Below are 24704 nucleotides of genomic sequence, written 5' to 3' on the forward strand. Positions count from 1 at the left end.
CTTGTGATGAAGTGACACAATGGAAGTCATTGTTAGTAATTGTAGCAAGAAAAGTCCCACACGTGGAAACGTGTATGTGGTGAGAGGAACGAGTTAGTGGTCCTACATAATAGGAAGGATGATTTTATGACTGTAACTTACATGGACTGCTGGGATTTTTTTTCTCCTGCTTCTTTCAGACCTGTGCATCTGTTCCTGTTAAATCTGTGAGGCAGAAAAGACCGTCTGGGTTCACAAAGACATGTATGAGCATTGCAGGAGCCGCGGCCAGCCCTGGCGATTCACAGGGGTGGGTGCTAAGGCTCGCAGTGTGTCTGCACACCGTGTGCAGTACGGTGTAGCGCAAGTCACTCTCACTGCATTTGCAGTCGTCTTTTATAATAAATGGCGTGTAATCAGCTTAACCAGCACGTGGCACCCGTTATCAAAGTGTACATTCTGTTTTGCTACATTTGAAAAACCGGACTTTCTGTGGTCTTGTACCTGAAGCGAAGGTCTTAACACTGGTATCACAGAGCCGACCCTCTGAAGTCAGTTCTGCCAGAGAAAGTTCTTCAAGGGACCTGAAAAGACAAAATTCCCATCGGTCTTCTGTCCGGGGCGAGTGCTACAAGGCGGGTGGCTTTCCCCCTCGGCTAAAGCGAACGTGTCCAAGCCACAGGCTGGAGGCTCCGGGTGGGTTCAAGCTCTGCCTTGGGAAATGCCAAGTTTCTCCTTGTTTCGGCTGTGAAGTCCCATTCCCAGGGATGGCTGAGGGACCTCTGAGCGTGCCGTGAGCCGGGGATCCCGCCGCCACGCGTGACATGCCGGCAGAGGATCGGGGAAAAGGAGGACTTGGCTCTGGGTGCTGCGGGGTGTTCCGGGTTCCGGGCAGAGGTGCTGCGGGAGGCACAGCTGTGAGGGGCCGGGCTGTCGGACCCCCGGGCGGGTTAGCCCTCCGGCAAGGCCGCGTTCCGGGCCCGGGCCGGTACCGCGCCCATCACCGCGTTACCGCCTTCCCGGCCGCCCGGCGGGGGCAGAGGCGGTGCGGTGCCGCGGGGAGCCCCGGCCCGCACGTGATCTGCAGCGAGGAGCCGCGACGGCACCTGGAGCCGGCTCCGCCCCAGTCCCAGGAAGGGAGCGACCAGCGGGGCGGGAGGGGAGCGGCCGGATCCGGCGGGACGGGACGGGGCTGCCCCTCAGAGGCTGCGCGACCCTGCCGGCAGAGGCCATGGCTTTCGGGAAGGCTCCTAAGGACCCTTTCGGCACCGCCGTGGGCAGCCTGGTAGGTGAGTAACGAGGGGCCGCCGCGTCCCGCCCTCCCCGCAGCCCTCCTGAGGGAGACCGGGGGGTGCCGTTTCCCGCCCCGCCGCCCGGGCCGTGAGGGGCGCGGCGGGACCGTGCCTCCCCGCTCGCCCGGCCCGGCCCGGCGGCGTTCGGGGTCTCCGGCCGGCTGTACGGCGGATCCCCTTGGCCTTTCAGACCGGGCGACGTTTGGAGCGCTGCAGACGGAGGAGTGGGGACAGTTCATGCACATCTGCGACGTGATCAACGCCACGGAGGAGGGGTGAGCGGGGCGGGGGGCCGCGGGGTGGGGGGCGTCCCGGTGTCAGAGGGACCGGCGGCGCCGTGACCTGCCCCTTCTGTGGGAGGTGAGAGCGGCCGGTTTTGTGTCTCGGAGGCAGCGTTGCTCGAAGGCAGGGCAAAATGGAGCAGGTGGAGTACGATGCATATGTAAAGACACCCGAAATGGATTAGCAGCAGGGAGCAGGTGTCTTCGGTTCCTAGGGAGGAGTTTTGCCTCATGCTCAGCCATCAGGCTTGTAGGCCCTTCCTTGTAGACAAGGGAAAGGTGATAAGGTAGGTTTCTCACCTGAAACATACACGTATAATCTGCGCTGCTTGTCTGGCTAAGTGGGTGCCCCTGTGCTTTGCAAAACCCAGCCTTGAAAAAGACCTTGAACATTTGGTTGCCTATACAGCACCATTTAAAACTTGGTGGCTTTAACTGGAGAGTTCCCCACCATCACAGCAGGAGCGAAGTGATGGCTGGGTTTCTGTCCTGGCAACACCTGTACCCGGGGCTTCTAGGACGCCATGGGCCTTTGGCACTGAATGGACACGTCCTGGTTTGCTCAGCCACTTGCTGCTTTGTGCTTCCTTCTTCCCACCTTTAAAAGGAGAAGGAAACTTATTCTCACCTAAGTTCTGCTTGAGCATTGCATTGCAAGAACTCACTGCTAGCAGTGGCATACTTTAACACCAGCTGAAGAACTTTCTTCAGGAGAAGAAGGTATGTCATAGTTTCTGCACAAGTATCTTCTTTTGTGTCAGCTTTTTCTTCCTTTCTTTTTTTTTGGATCCCACGCTCACCCATGGCTCGTAAGGCTTGGGAGGTCAGTAATAATTCCCTTCAGGTCATTGCCATAAGCAGCAGTGTGCTTTGACATTCAGTGTTAGTTTTTACGTGGAGTTTCTATGCAACAGAGCTTTTTTAATAAACTGCTTCCTCTTGTGCACAGCTTGTGCTTACAGAGGAACTCCATATAACTTCCTTCTAGGCAACTACTGCTAGTCACAGTCTGTAACAGGATACTAGGCACAGCAGAACTGCTGTATCTAATTAGGCAAATGGTTATTTTAATGCAATATCCAGCTCCTGACCAGAGCATTTCCAGATGCTTCAGTGAGAGAAGCAAGAAGTAGGAGTGGAATAGTAGTATTAAAGCTTTCTTGCAAGGGAAAGTCATGCTCCCATACAACGCTTCATGCTTTACTAGTATGATTAAGTATGATTTAGGATCAAGAAAAATAGAGAAATCTTTTTTTCTCGGTGAACTGCAGCAACATTTCAAACTGGAAAATGCAGCAATGGTAAATACCCATTTAATTTCATTGTCTTGGAAATATTTTCAACAAAGACTTCCCTTTTTCTTAGTGAAACGTATTTATGCCTATTGCTTCATCTTAGATTCTAGAGAGATCCTAAAGAGACTTTAGGACATGTTGTTTTTGTTGATCATGAACATTGAGCTGGCTCTAATAATTGTATACTATACATAGCCCATATTAATCAGGCAAAACTGTTTCCCACATGTCATAAGCTTGATAACATCTTCCACCCTTTTCCTCCTACATAGATATCTAAAAGATATGGGGTGTATATATAGAAATCAGAACGACTAGGCTAGAAACGCCACTATCTCTGGGGTGGAATGTCCATCCGTACATGGTAATTACTCAGATGAGTTAAAAGCATCCTGCAATTATAAGATTGGAAGTTAACCAAGACACCCCTACTCCTGACAGCACTCCCAGGAGAATATTTTTTTAATTGCATCATATGAGAAAATAGGTATCAGTCAACTCTTGATACAGCTGGCAATTGTTATTCCCTTTCATAGTAATAAAAGCTAGATAAGTAAATCTATTGTACAACAGTGCAATAACATAATTTTGGAGGATGCTTTGCAGAGAATAACTTTATTTCTCTGCACAAGTCTCTGGAGTAATGCACCGTCTGCAGTAACAAACCTGATTCACTGCTTTGTTACTCTAGCTCAATGCTGAAGTGATTTTGCTGAAATCAATGGGGCAATTGCTCTAGTTTTATGTGGGTGTAAATACAGGGATGAATTTGGTCCCATATCTCAGGTCAGTATTTTTGGCTCCTGGATGAAGTTACAAACTAGAGAAACAGTCTGACTTCGCTGGTAACTTTTTGTGTTTGATTTCTTGTCACAGGCCTAAAGATGCAGTTAAAGCACTAAAGAAAAAGCTTTCAAAAAACTGTAACCATAAGGAGATCAGGCTTACCCTGTCTGTAAGTACAGCTCTACTTATATTAATTAGACAGTAAGAAGGAAAACATTTTAAACGATAAGGTGGCATGCAAATTATCACTGACACAACTCTCCAGGATGTTGTCTTTGTTGTTTGTGTGTACAGCACTACCACAGTGCAGATCAGTTGGTCTCCTGGTGTACCAGATAGTCCTAGATGATGCAAATTCTTGAACGTATTGTTGTGTTTTGGTTTGTTGTTTTTTTTTTTTTTTAAACCTGTACTATGTAAAAATAGTAGAGTTTCTGTTTACTCCAGTGACTGTCCCTCTGTGAGTGCCCCACCTGTTTGTGAAAGATACAGCTTGGGTTATTACATTAAAACTACATTTGGCCATTCTATTACTCACCCTGTGGACTGATCTTAGTTTAACTAAGCATGGTATGCAGCATGGTGGAATGTGAGATACCTGTTTTGTGGAGGTAAATTCAAGAGAAACTTGAATGAAAAGGTAACAATGGTGAGTTAAGCAAAGGAGCAAGACACAGGGTAAGCCACTTCAGATTCACATGTTGTGGCTAAAGGTTGGAGTGGCTGGGATTATCCTCAGTTGAGATAAACACTGTCAGATTCTGAAGGCCAGGTTTCGAAGTATTCCTGAGTTTGGGGAAGTGTTCTGATTTAATTCAAGTGCAGATTTACTGGAGTATGTTAAACACAGTTCTCTGTGACAGAAAGTTCCTAATACTGTCCTAAGTTCAGAATGCCCCATTTGAATTGCTCTTGACTAACAATAGTGCAACTGGGAAAAGAATCACGCGTTTGTATTGTTAGTTGTTGGGGATTTATGTCTTTCATTATTTGTCTAGAAGTTTTTTCTTCAGTTTCCTTCTTGGAGGTTGCAGAGGCCTCTCTGCATTACACTCTCAGTGCTATTACTCAGGGGCTTGGTATTTGTTGTGCAAAATCATTATCTATATCAATGTGTGCTGAGGAGGGATTAAGGTAGATAGGTGATTGATAGTGTTGAATTGTAGGTCGCTTAGCAATTGCCCAAGTGTCTCCCGACAGGTTGGAGATGCAGATAAATGTGTTGGACACATCCTGATGTATACCTGCAGCTCAGTCCATTTCCGCACTTCTTTCCTGGCTTCCTCCACTGTCTCATGAGTCACCTTTTTGTGTGTTCTGAGCGTTTGCATAACAGAAACACTGGGTTTCCGCTGTAATTGCAACCCACATATCAGATCTGCTTGCTTTCTTCTGCAGTCTGTGCACCTAGAGCCTCTTCTGAATGTCTGAGAGCCAACTGGAGTTACAGTTAGGAGCCTGTCATCGGTTATTTACTCTGCAGATATACCCAAGGTGACTTTATAGTTCAGCTCTTAAGAATGTGGAAGTAGAAGGACCTTGTTTCTTTCAGTTGTATCCAAAGAAGATTGTGAGGACTTGGAAGCTCGTTGCATTTGCTCACACACGGAATGTGTGCCAGGTTTCAGTTGTGCTTGCAGTTCAACACTTTCTCACAGCCTCTTTACCATTCCAGGACCCTTTCTTTTTGTTCTCACCCACTCACATGTAACCATGCCTGCCAAGAAATCGCATTCTTTTGGTCCAGCTTCTGTTTTCTGACTGCAAGTTTCTTCTCCCTGAGTTCCTTAACCATACGCTTTTTTTTTTCTCTTTAAATGCCAGCTCTTCTTCTGACTCTTTGTTCCTGCCTTTGTTACTATGTAACATCTTCCACCCTTGCCTCTGCCCCTGGCTCCTTTCCTTTTTCTGGTGTTCTACCAGTACTGCCATCAGTATAGCATATGTGAAACCTTTCCTTTGATGACCATCTTAACACCCATTTTTCCCAAATTAGTGTATGTACTATATCTTCTATTTTGGGTTCTTGATTGCCTTAATGTTTCCCATTTTGAAGTGCTTAGATTAGAACAGCAAATCATTGCAAATGGAAAACAGAAATAATTTTAAATTCCTAAACATAAGCCCCCTCCCCCCATGCAACTCTTATCTCTTAAAAATTCTTTTCTCAGAGTAAAAAGAAGTGCTCTCTTTCAGTGAACTGTAAGTTACTCCCTGCATTTCCTACAGTAAATGTGCTCCTACAGCTTTTGAGACTCTAGATCAACTGGTCTCTTTTTCCTACATTAGATATGACTAAGAGGGCAACAGATCTACAAATTGCTTTTCATTTGAAATATAGTTTGATCCACTTTCATTTACTGAACCGTGAAACCCTGTAATTTAGTTTTTCTAATGAAACAGGTTAAAGAGCTTATTTCCTGAGAATACACACATGTGAAATGTGAAAGTCATCACCTGAAGTACCACAACTTTGTGTTAGCCCTGATACTGTCATGGAGACATGTTAAATCTCAACAGTATCTTCTTCCTTCTGCTTTATAGATTCTTTTTGTGTTTTACTTGAAGGGTGAATGCCAGCTGTATAATGTGTTGGCTACAGCTTGACTTCTTGTGCTGTGATCTACTGATCTACCTGGTGCTTGTAAAGTCACGTGGATCGAGGTGTATGTGTGTCAGGCCATGCAGTTGCTTCATGCACAGTCTTTGATAAAGCCAAGAGATCAGGCTTGGCAGTGGGAATTACTCAATCAGAGTGGAGAGGATTAGAACTTTTAGGCAGGAATCCAACTAAGTGTGTATGTGTTATTTGGTGACTCGTTACTAATAGATGTTGGCTACGTAAACTGTTTACATAGTGAACGCTGAGACACCTCTTCAGTTGTCTTTGTAGATCTGCCTTGTTTCTGTAGAGCATTTACTGTAGTACCCCAGTTCTGATGCCTGTAAGGTCTGGGGAACTGAACAGCACAGGGGGAAGCAGTGTATTGAGTGTGTCCCTCTGCCTGTGCCCACACACACGCTCTCACCTACAAAGCAGTGGGCAGAAATTTAAGATGGAATTGTTGTTTCATTTCTGCATACCTTATTGGAAAATATTTTAAAGGAAGTCATTGGTTAGAATTGAATTTTGGAGTTTGTTTTGCTGCCTTAGGCTTTTTTCTGGTTTTCCTTTTAATATCCCCTAAGTTTTCACATGTTAAAAAAAAAAAAAGAATTAGCATGGCAAATGTGGCCTTCAGATTTTCCTTTGTTAAATTAACATTTCACAAAGCAGAGGATCTAAAAAACAAAAACATGAGAGTCCTCCAGTTCTTCAATCAGAAAAGTCCTACTCAGTCTTATTATGCTTTATGGTCTATATGTAGGCAAAGAAGAAAAGGACATTAAGTGGGAGCAGAAGAAATCAATATTTCAGTGTGTTTTATGTACATAATTTGAAAAATTCAAGACTTGTACAAAAATAATGGGTTTGAAATGCAGAATTCTGGTAAAGTCTACATAGCCACGACACTGTAATGGATGAATGGCAGCTGAAAAGCTAAGCTGCTCATACAAGTTTATTTTAAATGCTGGCACTTACTCTACTGGGTAGACATCAGTATATGTTGAGTAGAGTGTTATCCTGCACATGGATTAATGTCTTGCTGCTTCATATTTCTGACTCAAAGGGAACAAGCTGTTCATCTGTGTTTCCTTGCATTCACCTTAGGTCTGAGGAGAATCCCTCACAAACCACATCCATCCTTTACAGCTTTATGGACTGTACCTGGCTGCTTTAGATGGATTCTGGATGAGGTCTCTATTGATAAAGAATGTAGCTGACTTTCTGTTATGCCCACCAACTTCTCCCCCTTTTTTTTTCTTTGTCTTTGCCTCTGTTCAGATGCCTTTTATAGTTTTAGTTTTGTGTTGCTGTCATGTGAACCAGAAGGCTTTGATTATGCAATTCTCCCTCCTTTTCTTAGTATGGATCTCAGTTGGATGTCTGGTTATTGGCTAGCCTGGAACATAGCATCTCTCAATCCCAACAGTTCTCAGGTCCTGCCTGTCATTTAAAGGAAGTTTAATGGTTTGGTTGAAGTTAATTAAAACGTGTTTCTGTTAAGATTCCATTGTGCTATGTGGAGCAATGGTTGACTTGGCCATCTTAGATCTATTCATTCTGATGGAGCTGCTTGGGAAGGTGAAGCCCTATTTGCAATGATAAATAACCACATTGGAATTCGAATGAAAGATGTTATTAGCATCAAAGTCGCTTGTTCATGAATGGTCCAGTTAAAAATAATTGAATTAAATTTTTCTTTTTCTTACAGCAGCTTAGTTTTGTTATAAGTGAGTAGGCTGTGCTAGCATAATTGAGGGGAGTATCTAGCCCATTAGTTCAGTACTTTCATTCAGAGGGTACTCAGTCTCTTAAGTAGGGAATTAGTAATAGAGAGTAGCATACCAACTTTCCCATGCACTGGCTTAAAAATGTTTTACACAGACCATCTTTGAAGTATTGCACAGGCAAATAACTTGGCTTATTAGCATATGTTTCATGTATTCTTTCAAATGAAAAATAATGATTTGAGCCAAGTGTGTTGTGGGGTTTTTTATAATTATCTCTAGTTTTTTGTACAGTAGTCTGGCAGTGTCTTTGTTCTATCCTGTTTTCATTTCAGCCATATATTTTCTTCCTGTTTTAAACCTCTTCTCCATTAAGTTTCTCTTCACACTGAGAGAAAAATCCCCAAGTCCTGAGGCTAGAAAATGAGTTACTAAAATGATTTCAACTTAGTCAAATATTGTCTGTTCTGAATAGGAAAGTATATTTAACCTACTTTTATCAAGATTACAGTAGCATCTTTTAAAACTTGGTTATCCTTTGGAAAATATTTCCTGTCTGTTGCATGATTCATAGGAAGTTTTTTCTTGAAATCTATGAAAGTTTTCAAATTTTTAAGGTCTACCCTTTGCTTTCACCTTTTCATCTACCCTCTCAAATTGAGAGGGACAGTAAAGACAGGATTGAAGAGCAAAAAGCAAGAGAGTGGCTGTTTTTCTCTACATGGGGCATCATAGTCCTGTGGTTGCTCTTCAGATTTGAGCCAGGCAAGATGAGTTCTGTTCCTGGCTGCACATGACCTGACTGACCCCAGTTTCCTATCATGATTCATATTGTGCTGATTTAGGGTGACTGGGACATAGACAGCTTTTGATCTCCTTTCTGTAAAATGGGAATTGTCATCAGTCACCTCCAGGTGTACAAGGGAGAAGTATTATGTCATTATCACATAGTGCTGTGTTGGGTAGGGCAGACATGATGCTTGCAGGGATCCTATTCTGAGCATTCCAAGCAGGGTTTTAGCAGTAGACTTCGTTCATGAAGATGAATCTGACAATTGGAACAATTTGGCTATTCTGTTTCAAATCACTGTGACCTTTAAAACGTGTGGAGAAATTGTACTCTGAGTTGTTAAATTTGTTCTTTTCCATTTTTTCATTAGTCTCTCACTTACAGGGCAGATTAGAAGAGAGGCATTTAGTAATCTTATTTTCTTCTCTTGTGGAGCTCTCAAGAATCTGACAGACCAGGGTACCTATGTGCTAGGCAGTGAATTAATTCTGTTATTGACTCTGTACAAGTCTGGTTTTAAGCTATGGACAGATTTCATGCTGTTAAGGTACCATATATTCAATAACTGCCATGACATGGAAACAAGTGTGACCATACCTCTCTGTTAAAAATAGTATAACTGTGGCTAACACGTTTCATTTTGTATTGTGTAGATATAACAGTGCATACAGAGAGCTGCTGTTTCCCTGTAGTGACCTCATTGGACATTCTAGTGAGATAACTGGCAATAATCTGTTCATACTCTTCCCCCTATCACCTTGGAGCAAATTAAAGTAAACAAAAGTGGTCCAGTTGGTTTTTTTCCTAGTGTCTGTGTAACAGAAGCTTTTTGTGTGTGCAGCTGCTTGACATGTGTATTGAGAACTGTGGCCCAAGATTCCAGTCTTTAGTTGTGAAGAAAGATTTCTGTAAAGACAAGCTGGTGAAGCTACTGAATCCAAGATATAATCTGCCAATTGACATGCAGGAAAAAATCTTGACTTTTATCATGGTAAGTCTAGAGTAAGCAGTAAGTGCTTGTGTGTCTGCCATATGGTAAATATTTAATGATGATGCCTGTTTCTGTGCTGTAGCATCCTCATGGGAACCTCTTCCTAAAGCAGACTTTATTCTTGCTGCTCCTGCTTCATACAGGAATAGCACAGTCTGGAAGACAAAGGGAGAGAACTGGGATGCTGTCAACCTCCACCTTTTATATTCCCTTCCCAGTCTGTGTATGTGCTACCTCCATGGTTACACTTACCAAGCAGGCTGAGAAGTAACTGCAGAGCTTTTGTGGTTCCTGCTGCTTTGAACAGAGTTAGCAGGAATGGATGGAGGGAATGACCTGCCTTTAGGACCACCGATTTTAGAAGTGCTTCTCTGACTGTTCATTTCTGTCACTGTTACTGTTCCTGTTCTATCAAAACTAGACTTGGGCCCGAGGTTTCCAAGGAATGGTGGATGTGAGCGAAGTAAAAGAAGTTTATCTAGAATTACTGAAGAAAGGAGTGGAGTTTCCATCCTCTGACACCAGCAGAGGAGGACCTAAGGTGGGAATACACAAGGATACTTCATTAACCATTGTAAATCAGAAACAGGATGTGTTAATTGTATGAGCATTGTCGACAAAGGTGTGTTTGTTTTGTGGTGTGTTTTGGTTTGGGTTTTTTAAGTTCAAATGCTCCAGGGCAGATTATGACCAAGCTACTTAAGTACATGAGCAGGATTCGGTTTCAATTGTAACAGCCAAGATAACAACAAGGAAACCTGGGCTATGGAAAAGTCTATTTTATTTCAAACCACCGATTAGTGAATATGTTCTCAAAAAAAGAAGCATCTCTCTCCTGAGACTTTCAAAGTGTGTGCAGGATTTGGGCATGGTACTTACCCCAGAATGAATGAGACCCCAGTGCTCCAGACTTGTCAACTTCTGAAAGCCTAAACTAGGATGAGTAAAGTTTTCTCAAAAACACGTACTGTGCAAACTGTGAACTTTATCTGTCTTGAAAATAGAGAGCTAGAAATCTTAGATTATTATCTATGTATCTCTCCAGCTGTTTGCTCAGCCTGTACACCATAAAAGTTATTTAAGCATATGTCATAGATATCATTGTGTAGCATGAAGGTCATGAAGTATAAGTATGGCTTGAGCATTGGGCATTAGCTGAAAATACAGGACATATTTTAAGGCAATTCTTTCTTCTTCTTTTTTTTTATTAGAAAAGTTTTCACAAGAGCTTTGGGAAGTGTGAAAGCCATCTACCACTGGGTGGGACTTGGCAATCTAGAATTAGGTATATGTAATCATTGGAGACAGTAATGATTCAAACTTATCCTGAGTTTGATTTGATGATTCAGTAGTGGATTGCATAAAAGCTTATGTATTTAAAGGTTGTTTGAACGAGCTATGTGGAGAATCAAGAGACTATTTCTTTTTTCTCACCAAAAAGGTTCTGTTTACCACATCTACTTGCCAGTTAAAATCAGTGGCACACCTTCTGTTGGTCTCAGCAACTGCAGACCTGAAAACAAACTTTAGCTCATTCTCTAGAAGTGAAGAACTCGAATTGTGTAGCTTTGTGGAGGAGTAGGTTTTGGAGGAGTAGGTTTTGGAGGAGTAGGTTTTGGATTTTTTTTTCCTTTTTGGTAGCAGTCACTTCAAATGCAACTGAAGCTTTCTGCAGATGTATTCCAGCTTTTTGATCCAGAAGACCTTTGTAGTTTATCTTCTGCAGAGACCCAGACTTAACACCCCAACCTTTCCACTACCTCCAAGTATGACTGTGTTCTAAACTGTCCTTCAGTGGCACTTTGAGAACGACTCTTGGCTGTTAGATGGCTTAAGAGCTCAAGGAGTTAGCCTGTTCTTAGCCATTCCCACTTTATCCTGTGATGGAATTTACTTGCAAACCCATTTATATGGTACCTGAATTCCAAGTTTCACCTAATTACAAAATAGCCATTGGATTTCTTCTTGTAAATAGACCTTGCTCAGCAAATTCCTAGGGAACACTGGCTGTGAGAAAGTTAATGCCCAGCTGTCTAGTCTGACAAAGATGTTTTGTAGCACTCTCATCTGGATGTCTGTTCCCATTCTTCTGTTAAACCCAAGCTCTGCTCTTTTGTCTTTCACAGGCTTCATCTCCACCTTCCACAAAGTCATCTCCATCTTCTGCTAATCCTGCAAAACAGTCTTTGTTGCCTCTTCCCACAGGCCCAACATTATTGTTGATTCCTGAGCAGGTGCAGTACTACAAGTTTAGAGGGGGAAAATCCACTTGAAAAGTACTAGTAATAAGTGATTTCAACAATCTGGGTGCATTGACCACTGAAAGGGACCATTAGTTTGAGTGGCAAATCTCTGCATTCATGGGTTTAGGTTCATTCTCCTGTATGGTGGTGTGCCAAAGCACAGTATGCAGAAGTGAGTTCAATAAATGCCAGGCTCTACCCCATCTGGAAAGTGAATTTACTTAAGCATGAGAATATCTAATCACATCTTACAATGTTGTTATGCAAATTCATAGAAGTTACTTCAAAAATAAGTGAAAAAGCCAAACTTACGTTTGCATGAGACTTGTGTGAAGAGATTATTCTGAAAAGCAAAAGGAAAGGACAGTTCACTTGTATTCCTGCTTGGCCTGTAGGTAACTAAACAGAGTGACAGTAATATTAGTGAAGGGGATTAACTGTAAGGAAAGCGAGTTGTACTGTCAGACTTGGTTCTCAAGTTAGATTGCATATATAAAAGCTGAGCTAATTCCATTCTTTTTTGTGGAGTAAAATAATGCTAATTAGGCCCATATTATGCCTAATTGGGAGGAAAGTACATGTTAAAGGTAAGAATTGTTCTGCTCACTCTGTTTACCTAAACAATGTTCTGTCATGTTGAACCAACAGATTGCGAAATTGTACAGTGAACTGGATATGGCAAAAATGAATGTGAGAGTGATGTCATCAATATTAAAAGACAATGTTCCTGGCTCTGAAAATCCAGATGATATGAATCTTTTACAGGTATGTGATAATTCATTGGTATGGGCTAATGGTTTGGCTAGATGAAAGTTGCTTTTAAAATATGTTGTATCCTTTCTTTTAACATATGGATTTGTATTGTCAAATGGAATCCAACAACAGGTTTCTGTCTCTGATTTTGCTCAGCTTTCTCTTGTCTCCTTCACCTTCCTCTGACATCTAGATAGTCAGGAAAGGACAATACAGCTTGCAATGCAAATTTAAGCTCTAGGGAATTCCAACGGCAAAGGAATTTCATAATGGAGCGTTCTCTGTTAAGCATGTTCTGTCAAACAGCCCTGAGAACATTCCAGATGAATGCAGTTGTCTTGTGGGAAAACAGATGATGACACAGTCTCTCTCTCATATCCGTCCTGGAGTTTTCAGTGTTCTCTTTATTGTTACCAGTACCTTAAAGGCAGACTGAAGGCCAGTGAAGAATATGAAGCGTTGGTTTTATGTGCGTGACCTCAAAGACTGGGAGCTTGCTGTGTTATAGAAGAATCCATGTGCTTTTAAAGTGTAGCCTGAAGGAAGTGTAATAGTCCAGTTTAGATTTGACAGTGAATATGCAAACATTCTTCCTTTGTTGATGTCACTTCTATTTGCTTGTACTGTATTTTCTATTAGAAATTAAAAATCCAGTTTACTTTAACATTTCAGTAGTGCCCTGTGTCAGTGGACATGCTTCTGTTTCATATTGTCAGCAAGAATTAAAAAAGCATTTATTGCATCCTTCTGTGTCTAAACTTATCTGAACTTCTTTGAGGAAACAGTTTTGGTAATTCATCAGCATTAAACATTGGAGAACTGATCTAACTTGTGCAAGCCTTCAGTGTGCCTCTCTTCCCCAGCGGATGATTTCCTTTGTGAGGAAGCCTAGTTGGGTGCTCTTGGATTGCCTTCAGTGTTGTGCTGTTCAGCTCTGACTGGCTCACAACTGGACGTGAGAGGCAGAATCAGACAAGTAGTTTGCCACTGTCTCCCATCTTTAATGACAAGCAGTGATTCAGCTCTGGGGGAGACAGGAGACAGGTGCATCCTTGCGTCTCCAACACTGTTTCTTCTGCAGAGGTCTGTGGAGCTACAGGTCTGGGGAGGAAGGGCCTGCAAAGGAAGGGTCTGAGCAGAGTAGACTTTAAACACAGGCAAATAGCTGTTGCAATAGATTGCAGAGTGCTTGCTTTGTCTGCACTGAAGGATTGAATATAGGTTGTTCCAGAAATGGATGCTACCTAAGCAGCTAATTTATGGGTGTTCTGTGCACAGTACTGGACTTGTGCAGTGCTACGGCCATCAGGGAGGTTGCCACGGTGCAAATTGGCCTTGGTGATTCAGCCAGGCAGCGAAGGTATACCCCAGGTATCACTCTGGCTTAATGTGTTTGTCCACCTCTGTCCAGTCTGTGGCAAGCTAAGTCTTTCTGGCTGCAAAACAGGAAAAGCACGTTTTTCATTTCCTGTCTCCTATTAGGGCCCTTCTGCATGTGGGAGCACAGATTAGGTTGTCCACAGTAAACTGGTGGATTCTTATTGACACTCCCAGTAATATAATTGTTGGCAAAAGTTAGAGGACAGGGTGTGGAGTTCCCATTTGTGGGAGAGTGACTAAAATCTCATTCCTTCTATGTTAATTTCACTGTTGTTCTTGTTCTTTTCCCCTGTGCACTGAGTGGTTGAAAGTATCAAGCATGGCTAGTCTGTGCCTTTAACAGTGTTTAATGTTTCCTTTTGTTTGTGGCTTTACCTGGATTGCTTGAATTAAGCTTTTGTTGTCAGAGAACAAAGTCCTTTATTAAAAGAGCTGCTTGTTTAGACTTTGAGTTGGAGACATTAATTTCAGTCTGTCCAATTATGTGGAGCCTCTCAATAAGAACTGTAGCAGGGTAAAGTTTATCAGTGCAACATATTTTCAGTTCTGTGTCTTCATTAGTGGCTAGGCTCCTCCCTTTCTCCACCCTGTTTTGGACAAGGCTTGAGATAGCAGATCTCACTTGAAAGGTTGTGCTGACTGGCAACAGTAGTTAAAGAATAGCTAAAGCTCACTATCAGCCAAGGAGAGTACAAACTTCTGTACTGGTTAGTGAATAAACATACTTGATGGACGTGCAGGAATTTAGGTCCAGGTCATCAGCTGGTGAAAATTAACACAAATTTGTTGTAATCACTGGTGATTGTCACACCAGTTGGTAGTCTATCATTGTAAAACTCCATCTTTCAAAACATACGAGCGTTTGCATGGTTATGGGTTGGAGCAAAACCTAGCAAATCTCTGCTTGAAATGAGTGTCTCCATTTCCTTCTCCATTGAATATTGATCTATACAAAGGAGCTGGTCTGCCTGTATAATGGTGTCGTAAAGAATACACCTTTTTTAATGTGGATTGGGTAGTGAAGTGTGGAACTGGAGAGGTTTTAAATTTAATTACAGACATTAAACTGAATACATTTTCGTGCGTTTTATCCTGGGTTATGAAGTTCTGGAAGGTTTGGTACTCTGTAATCCTTATGCAGATTTTGCAGAGGCACAAAGTTCCCTTTTAGATAAATAAATTATTTTATTTATGTGTAGTATATGTTTCTTGAAGAATCAGATTGTTTTGAAAATAGTAACAGAGCAATTTCTGAATAGCAGTGTGCAAATAGAGTAATTTCCCCCTCCTTTTTCTCAAGCAGAGCCTACGAGCATTTGCAAAGGCACTGTGGGGGGAAAAAAAAAGTTGGCTGAGTTGAAGTTCCTGCTGCTAAAGAATTTGTTTCCTTGAACATGCAAAATCTGCAGTGGAGAGGAATATAAATAAACTGTCTTCCATTTCAACTGGCAATAATGCAAAATTCTGCTCATTAAGCTCTCATAAATTTCCTATGGGCTGATTCTGCTGGTTTATGCTATTTTCTCAAAAAGTGCCTAGAATAAGAACACTCAGATTCCTCCATTTAGAGGAACAGTTAGAGCTAGAGACTTGTGTCACAGAGCACTTCTGTCCTTTAGCCTGCTATTGTCTTGTCTCCAAGCAGATGTTGAGCAGGATCACATCCATTACATCTGTGTTAAGTATCCTGCTGAGTTTAATCAGCTTCAAACAGGATCAAATCAAATTTGCTCTGCATTACCCAGAGGGGTCTTTGTTATTTTGCAATTTGTAATTTAGGCTTTAGAGACAGATATATCTTTAGAAATAAAGGGGGTCAAGAGGTAGGGATTGGGCAGGGGTAGGAGTGCTGCCTGTGATGATAGGACTTGTCAACCTGCCTTGCAGAGATCAAAGACATGAAAATTACGCTATTTGCTATGTTTGGTATGCATGTGGCTTGTGTAAATTAGGGAATGTTACCCTTGAGTCTGCAGTGCCCATGTCTCTTATCATTCTTCTCCAGAGCTGACAAATTGGGAGGCCACTGTTATGATGTGTTGGTTTTTTGGTGTTTTGTTTTAATTTTGTTCTTCCCCTGCCTTGGGCAGAAACTGTATAAGACCTGTCGGATGATGCAGGAGAGGATCATGGAATTGTTGGTGACAGTGGAGAATGAAGATGTGATAGTTGAGTTAATACAGGTGAATGAAGATCTGAATAATGTCCTCCTGGGACATGAAAGGTAAGTACAAGACCTTCCTCTTCTCATTTGGTCTCCTGCCTTTCTCTTCACATTTGGTATCCTCACTGAATAAGTGTATTTAATGGATGCAGGTGGTTCCCATGTTTAATGTGTCTAACATTGAACCTACACAAGGAGGAAAATTTTATCCTTAAAGCCAGAGAAAAGAAAAGTAAGAAAATAAAATTATATATTTGCCTTTCCCTAAACACTTCAAAACCAGTTCATAAGATAGTTGGAAAACTATATTAGAATGGGGTAAAACAAGTTAACAGCATAGACGGGAAATCAGATGGAGTCACACAAACAACAATCAATTTAGAACTTGACATTCCTTTTTGGTTGTGCACAGTGAATTTGTCACCAGTCTGCTACAAACTCTTTGGTAGAGGTGATGGTCCTTATCTCTATTAAGTGCATGTGCTTCCAGGAAAGAATACTTGTTCTCCTTTCTAAACAACCTTGACAGCTTTACTGCAGAAATCGGCCACAGAGGACCATTCTGCCTCACTGCATGCTTAAGAGAGTCACTTGCTTTTCTCAACTCTACTGCTTGTCTTGCAACAGAAAATGGAAGCACTGCAGTGCTTGTGTTGACATCTTGTAGAGTCTAGCAAAAACTGCAATTAATTTTAAACTCAAAATTTCAGTATTATCTCCCAAAGTATCCCATGAGTATGCTCATGGAGAGTAGTCTGGTTTAATAGGAACTGGCTTTCCATGTTAAGTAGTTGATCTTCTCCACAGCTAAGGAATGTTCTAGAAATCATTATGCATCAAGTGCAGTGGTGGATGGTTAAATTTAGCAGATTTAGAGAACTTACTAGTTTTTTCTTTTCAATCCTCTGCTGCACTAAAAATATCACTGATTCTTTCAAGTGTCATGGCACAAACTTTGGGACTAATCTTGACAACATTTAGTTTTCATTTATCCTTTAATCTTATGTGGACAGCAGTGTTGGTATATTTGTGTGTTTACTTCTTGCATTAGAAAATATTTTAATTTAGTAAAGCAAAGAGAGAGTTCTGCTCAGCCTCTCTAAATCCATTGAACTCAGGTGTGGGCTTAAGTTTTTCTTCGTACTGGTGAGTACCAGCAAAGCCAAGAACTTTTGAACTATAATTGGTAGCTCGTGGGTATAATTCAACAAATTCCTTATGAAAGACTCACCTGGTGATTGAAAGAGCAATTAATTGGCCATTATGAAACTGGACAGAAAACTGCTGCGTTTTACTACTATAATATTGGGGTTTATATATAAAGAGCCCTCCTGGGTGCAGATGCACTCGAGAGTTGATAGTGTTCAAAATGTATTTGGTTGATGTTTGCTGCAGATTCAGTTCCTCTGAATGATGAGATGTGTAAAGGCCAAACTGGTTTTAACTAGCTGCATCTGTTTCGTACTGTGTGTATTGTTGAAGACAAGTCGTGCTGCATTCTCTGTTTCTGATTATCAATGCAGAGTCCAAATTAAGCCAGGAGCAATCACCGTTGTGCTACGAGCTGGCCTCCTGTATGTAGCGATGCCTCCCTCTAGTGGCTCCAGCAGCTTCTCTTGCTGTATTTTAGATCAGTGTTTTATGTTCTGCAGTCGTAGAGGTTATGGGTTGGTGGGGGGTTTTTAGCTTTTTCTCTTCTGTCTTCTGTTCCTCTCTTGTCTTTGTGAGTCTCACCAGTATGGTAACCGTGCATAGCAAATGCAGTTGCATAGGCAGTCTTGGATCCATACCACTTAAGAGCTCTTCTGAAACCGACTGACTGATCTTGTGGATGCTGAGTATCATTCACTGGGTTTCCTCTGGACCTAGTGTAGCACTGTTAGGACTCTTAGTACATAAATGTTTATGCAGGTGGATTTTTTGTTTTTTCTTTTAAAAAAACAGTTTCAAATGCCTGGACTAATGAGAAGGCTGGGTACCTGAAGAGAGGTGTGGTTTGTGGGGACCTCTGAGCACGGGTGGCTTCCCCACACTTATTTGGAAGAGTCTTTTGGTCAGAACGAGCCAGATTTGGTACAGTGTGGTTTCAGAGTTATGTACTGGTGTGAGCAGAGGCACACATTCTTGTTGGACGTGCCTTGGTTTTATTTTGAAAGAAAAAGTGGCTGTCTCCAAAACTGGTGTTAGTAAAGGTGGTCAGAGGACTGTGGCCAGATTGCTGGTGCAGAGACAAACACCCTAGAGAAGAGCACCTGTAGTGCCTGTTCGGTGCTTCTGGAGTCTTTTGATAAACCCTGATTATAACTGTTTTCATATTCTTATGAGTGGCATCACAGAAATGTCAGAACAAACATTTAACTCTGCAACTTCAACAGGTTCTCTCGAAACAGAGTTCGCTTTTTGGAGAACCAGAGAATACAGCGTGAGCGCTCAGAGGTGAGCAGTTAGAGATGAACTTGGGAACTATAAATATCCCCTTTTCTGTTCCTTGTGAAAAATACAGTTATGATCTATGCAGAACTTCATTCTGTAGTTGAGAGGTACAGGGGATAGCAGGCTGATACTACTGTCAATTTTTCTAAAGTCTGATTTGCAGGATTTTAGGCAAGTTCATGTAACTAAAGTAGCAAATAGTATCAAATTTCAGATGGAACCTTGGTCAGGAACAATGAGATATCTATTCAAATTCTGGTTTATTACCTCTATAGCTAAGCATTATTGTCTGCCATATACTAAATGAGGAACCATAACGTTTCTTTTCATTTGTTCTCTGGTAAGCTCTTAGAGACTAAAATACTATTGCACAATCAGAATTCCCTGTTACTGATTTTTTTTTAGTCAAATTTCTTTCTGAATTGTGAAAAGTGGCTTGTAGCAACTCTTTAATTACCAACATTTATTGATTGATAATTATGGTTATGATTGTATTGCCCTAAGTAGTTTTGCACATGTTTCAGCTTCTGCTAAGCCATAACTGCATAGTCATCTCAGACCCCACATGAACATGTCTGCATTGTGAGCGCTGAAATGCAGCTGACAAGTATTTAAAAAAAGTAGAAGACGATCTTGTTTTCCTTGAAAAGCCACTATTACTACATGCTGGTTATGTAGGTGGATTTTTTTTTTTTTCTTGATGGAGGCAGTGTTGGATTAGTTAGGAGTCCAAATGGTGTAGTCTGTGTATTCTTTTATTATTAAGGAGCCTCCAAGTTTAAAATGCATCATCTTGTTTTTTAAAACTCGTGTGACCAAACCCATTGTGATTCAAGTGTGTGGTTTCATTAAAACCTTGGGTTGGCTACATTTTTAATTCTAACATATGCACAGGAGAAACAAAGGGAACCTTTTTCTGTGTCCTAGAAAACGTTGCTGTGGTTTTGAACGTTTACTATCCAAAACAGGACTGAAAAAAAATCAACCTCCTAAGTATGTATCATATCTCAGTAACACAAATAAGTGACATAAAAATGATTGTACGAAATCAGCCAGAAGATTGATATCAAACCTGTATCTAAACAAGCTCATGATTGCTTTTTAGAATAGAATCCATTCCAATTCCTATTCAGAATTGTTTTCCTTGAATTTTTGAAATAGCATCCTTGCTGAAACGATCTTTGCTGGAAAGTATTTTGTTTCATTAGCTATCTTTCAACACCCCCCCAAAAAAAATTCTGATTGTGTCTCAGAGTTGTCAGTTTTAATACTATGATTTTAAAAGTTTATATTCTGTGAAAATAGCAATTTGTTTAAAACTATACAGTTTCCTTTAAAAAACCACAACAACAAAGAAAAACCAAACAACTCTATTCCTTTTCCAATGTTAAGCTGTACAGGAAACAGCCATCTGCTCCCTCAAGTGATCTACTTGACCTCTCCATAGACTCTCCATCTCCTGTGTCAACAGTGGTGCAGACTGACTCTGCAGTGTCTCCGTCAGTGTCTCCGTGCAGTAAGTGATGAGCAGGTTTCCCTTGCTCTGACTTCCTAAAGCAAACCCACAAGAGCTTGATGGAGGAATAAAGAAGTTTCTTGTAAGAAAGAAAACAAACATATTCCTTAACTTTAAGGGTGTTCCTTAAATCTCCTTAAAAGGAGAACTGATGTGTGTACACAGGAGAAAAACTGCAAGGTTATGTCAGGTTCCCTGCAATTTGTTTATAGTAGAAGCAATAATCTTTTTCCCCCATTATGTAAATTTGCCCAGTGGAACATGCTCTGGTTTTCATTACAATGAAGCCTGTAAAACAGTCTCGTAGCTGGTTGTTCTGTAGGCTTGGAAGAAAGAAGCACAGGTATGCTTTTCTCATACCCTCTTGATGCTCCAAGTTTTTTCAGGAGGCACTTGATGTTAAGAAACAGTTCTTTTTCAGAAAGGTACACATCCCCTCAAAGTTCAGATTTCTTTCTTTAATAGGCAGAGGAGTGAGTAGAGCTCCTAACTTCGGCACCCTGAACTGCTGTTTGCAGAACCACCTCTTTTAAATCCACTCTGGGACTCCAAATGCTGAAGTTGAATGTGTGAATGTATCCTCAGAAGTAAATGCCTATAATTCCATTTTAATCTTTTAGCTTAAATAGTGAAAGGAGTTTTAAGTGTATAACACTACTGATGTTCTGGCATTGTAAGGAGATAAATATATCACATCTCCACCTTTCTCGGAGTGAATAAAGTTTTGGTTTTCATGTGATAAACAGCAATTTGTTTCAGACTCTCTATGTGCCTTCCAAACAAACTTTACCCTTTCAATGTAAATGTAGTACAAGTAACTAATATTTGCTTAATAATATTGAAATGATCATTAATTACCACTTTCAGATTGCATATCTGGAAACTCTGAAAATAAAAGCAAGCATCCTCCATCCATTTATCCGCAGCTGGATTTAGCAACTCCTACAAAAGCTCAGCAATTCCCGTGAGTAATACTTTATCAAGAAACAGTAACAGATAACAGATCTTCCAAGCTATTAGTGCTCTAATTCATCTAATGAGTTTATAGAAAGGTGTAAGAACACAGATTTACACAGTTCAGTAAAACATCTATGTGTTAGACACTGTGCATTGCAGCACTGTTTAGTCATAGATAGAAATTTATCTTGATGATGAGAATGCACTTGAGACATGTTTGACTTCCTGCTTGAGTGTTGGCAGTGCTGCAGTGAAAGGTAGAAAAAGATGAATTATGCAGGTCAGTAGGAACAGTTTAAGATAGGAGAGGTGTCCCTGTAACCAGCCAACCTGCCCATGCTGCTCTCTGTTGTGATATAAGGGAAAGACAGACCAGCAAAAAATCGTGTAACAAGAATATACAGTTTGGATAGTTTCTCAGTTACTTTCAATGTATTTCTCTCTCCTAGATTTGCAACTGATGCACAAAACAATAGTGTAAGCAACCCAGCTGGACATTCATATAGCAATGTGAGTAACACTCATGCTCAGAATAACCATTCTTTGCTGGCAACTGTCAGAATGTTTGGATTTATCCTGACTACTGTCCAAAATGGGATATGAAGACCTTTTCTGTGGCCTTTCTCCATGCATCAGGGAACACTTTGTACTTGGTGACTGGGCCAACTTCCGTTACCACAGATGCTTGGGTCCAGCACAATCTCAGGGGAGTGTGCAGAAAGGAGTTGCTCTTATATTTGTGTTTAACCTGTTGCTGTGTGAAGCAAGCCAAGATCTCCCGTTGCTGCCATTACATTGTTCTGATACATTTCCTTTCTCAAATAAGATATTTAAAAAAACAAAAACTTAAACCCACCAAAATCTCCAAACAGTTAAAAAACAAGTACAGTGTAGGACAAATGGCATATGCTGCAGACAAAATGCCTGTAACAGAAGGAATGCAGAGAATATGGAGGGACTTTGAGGTAGTGTTCTAGATTTGAAATAGAAAAGATGAGAAGCCTGTAACAGAAGGAATGCAGAGAATATGGAGGGACTTTGAGGTAGTGTTCTAGATTTGAAATAGAAAAGATGAGAAGCAGCATCTTCCCTATTGTAAACCACAAGTCAAAAGCAGGTATCTGTGATGTGAGTACTGGGTTCTTTGAGTCTGTGTACTGTAGCACATTACACAAATGTGAAAGATAGAGATGTGCTGTAGGTAACATGGAGAAGTGTTTTGAACCTTGTGTGAAGAAGGGAGGCTAATTAGATTGATTAGTAGTTTGCCTTAGAATTTACCTGCTGTAGTCTGAGAGTCTAAAGATAAGTCAGCAGTTAGATAAATTATGTCAAGCGAGTTCTTACAAAACAATCTGTTTTGCTTCATGTCCTTAGTTGGCGACTCTCTTAAGCCCAGTGCCTCTGAATCCAGTAAATCTGCAGAGTGGCCATACCACACCATTAGATGGACTGTCACCAGCAGGTAATAAATATCACAGAGCGCCTAACTGTCATGGAGATGTATTTTTCCTGTTAGACTTTAAGGGATTTATGTTCTGTCTGTTAAAGACTAGGATCAGTAACAAACATTGACAAAATCTCATATTGCTTGTGGCTTCTCTTGGACATGTAAGTCTATTTTAGCATTTCAAGTGACTAGCTACGTAAGAGATAATCTGCTACTTTCAGGAAGGTAGGAAAAAAGTAACATGCAGTAAGCATGATTTTCACTTGATTTATCTGCCTGTCTTCATTCTTCAGCTGCATCAAAGAACAAGTTGCAATCATCTCATTACTACGAGATAATGGAATTTGATCCTTTGGCTCCCACTGAGTAAGTAACTCTTAAAATAGATAGTACAGAGTTTTCTTGGGTGCCAAAGGCAAGACCATTTCTGAGGTGGCTTTTTCTTCTGAGTGAGGATACAAACTGCACTCTTTAGACGGAGTTATCTAACCAGTTGGATCACCAATGTAAATGAGAGTGGCTGCATTTTGTATGTTTTCTTCTAATAATCAATTAAAGAATAAGTTCCTATACTGTGTTTATCCAACAACATCTGTCACAAAGATGGATTAAGGCTGTGTCAAAAATGATCTACTAAAATCCTATCCAGTGACATGAAAAGGTGAGTAAAACATGGTAAGGGTCCTGGGGGAGGAAGCTGACTGACATTTCAGCACAGACGGTTCTGGAGCAAGGTAACCAAAGTAATCCCTGTTCACAGCAATTGTGATTTTTTTATTTTTTTAAGAACATTGTTCTTCTGCATATCAAGAAAACACTCAATTTAAATGAATGTACAGTAGGGAATGGATGCTGGGGACTCTCCAGAGGGCCAGATAGTCAGACAGAAAGATAATATGAAGGTAAACTGATGGCAGAACTCTCCTTTCTACCAGTAAATTGCAAAAAATGTGAGCCATCTGCACAAGACTTGATTCTGAGGAACCACCAAATTCTGAAGTAGAAAAATTTCATCAGAAACTTTATTTATTAACTAGTGTGTTAATTGTATGACATGTGGTATGCTGGCCCTTTGCATTTTGCAGTCCTGTTCCTAAACTTACTTCATCAAAAGTGATGATGTCCAGAGGTACCTCATTAAATGTCTAATCACTGAGGATTGGCTGTTTCCATGGAAACCATGCCACTGATGCTGCTATAAACTTTTCGCAGTTTGTGCTTGGGCAGAATTTCATGGTTATATTTTGTCAAAAGGAAGCAACTGTGATGTGGGACTTGCCCTGTTCTTCTTTCAGAGCTATTTATGAAGAAATTGATGTGCTGAAGGCAGAAGTGAAGAAGAACACAGAATGCTGAAGGTGGAGGTGAAGTCTTTTACCAAACACAAGTTACTCTCTGATGCTGGTCCTGTGCAGTGCTTCCTATAATGTACAACTGAATAACAGAGCAGGCTTTGTGTTTTGGCACAACAAACAATAAGTATTGGAATACTGAGCTGTGTGGAAGATGAAGCATTACTTAGATCTACACCTGTATGTTCAATGGTGCATTCAGGGTGACTTGTGTGATTGTTTTTGGAGTATTTTTGAGGCCTTTAAAATAGGATTTCCAAATTCACTTTTGTTCACAGGTGAACAGAAAGGACTCTTGCAACTATAGAAGAAAGCTTTTCTTCCAAGTTCACTGCTCCTTTGTATTGCTTTACCTGTTTATGCTCCAAACCAAACCAAACATTATGTTTACAGAAACTGCAGAGTCCAGTTTCCATTTAGGCTTTATTGTCTGTTAATGTCCCTAGAAATTTATGAGGAGCTTTTGGTATGTAGCTTTTATCTAAAGTTTGGCCTGTTGCTAGATGTCTGAGGACATGCAGTGTTACTTTCCTACATCCACATTCTGAGTACAGGTTTTTTCTTCCTAAAAGCCTGCATTATAGTTGGATTTTTGTCTTGATAAGAACCCGAACTTGACATGAGGTGCTGTCATCCATGGCTAACAGAACAGAAAAACCCCTGCTTGTTCAGTTGTTGTTGCTTTTTATTTACTCAGTAAATATTGGAGG

General features: G+C 41.0%; 1 protein-coding gene across 1 annotated transcript; it reads left to right on the top strand.

Moving 5' to 3' along the window:
- Positions 1 to 1210: 1210 nt before the first annotated feature.
- TOM1L1 (target of myb1 like 1 membrane trafficking protein) lies at positions 1211 to 23998 on the top strand (the record flags this gene model as incomplete). Its single annotated transcript, XM_084273684.1, has 15 exons — positions 1211 to 1268; positions 1462 to 1546; positions 3724 to 3802; positions 9597 to 9746; positions 10168 to 10287; positions 11873 to 11980; positions 12638 to 12754; positions 16213 to 16346; positions 18662 to 18722; positions 20112 to 20235; positions 21103 to 21199; positions 21642 to 21702; positions 22570 to 22657; positions 22936 to 23008; positions 23938 to 23998. 15 exons carry the CDS (start codon positions 1211 to 1213, stop codon positions 23996 to 23998), a joined length of 1416 nt encoding a protein of 471 aa, XP_084129810.1.
- Positions 23999 to 24704: the final 706 nt, after the last annotated feature.

The sequence above is a fragment of the Gallinula chloropus genome (assembly GCF_964237585.1).
Source record: "Gallinula chloropus genome assembly, chromosome: 20".
NCBI classification, from domain to species: Eukaryota; Metazoa; Chordata; class Aves; order Gruiformes; family Rallidae; genus Gallinula; species Gallinula chloropus.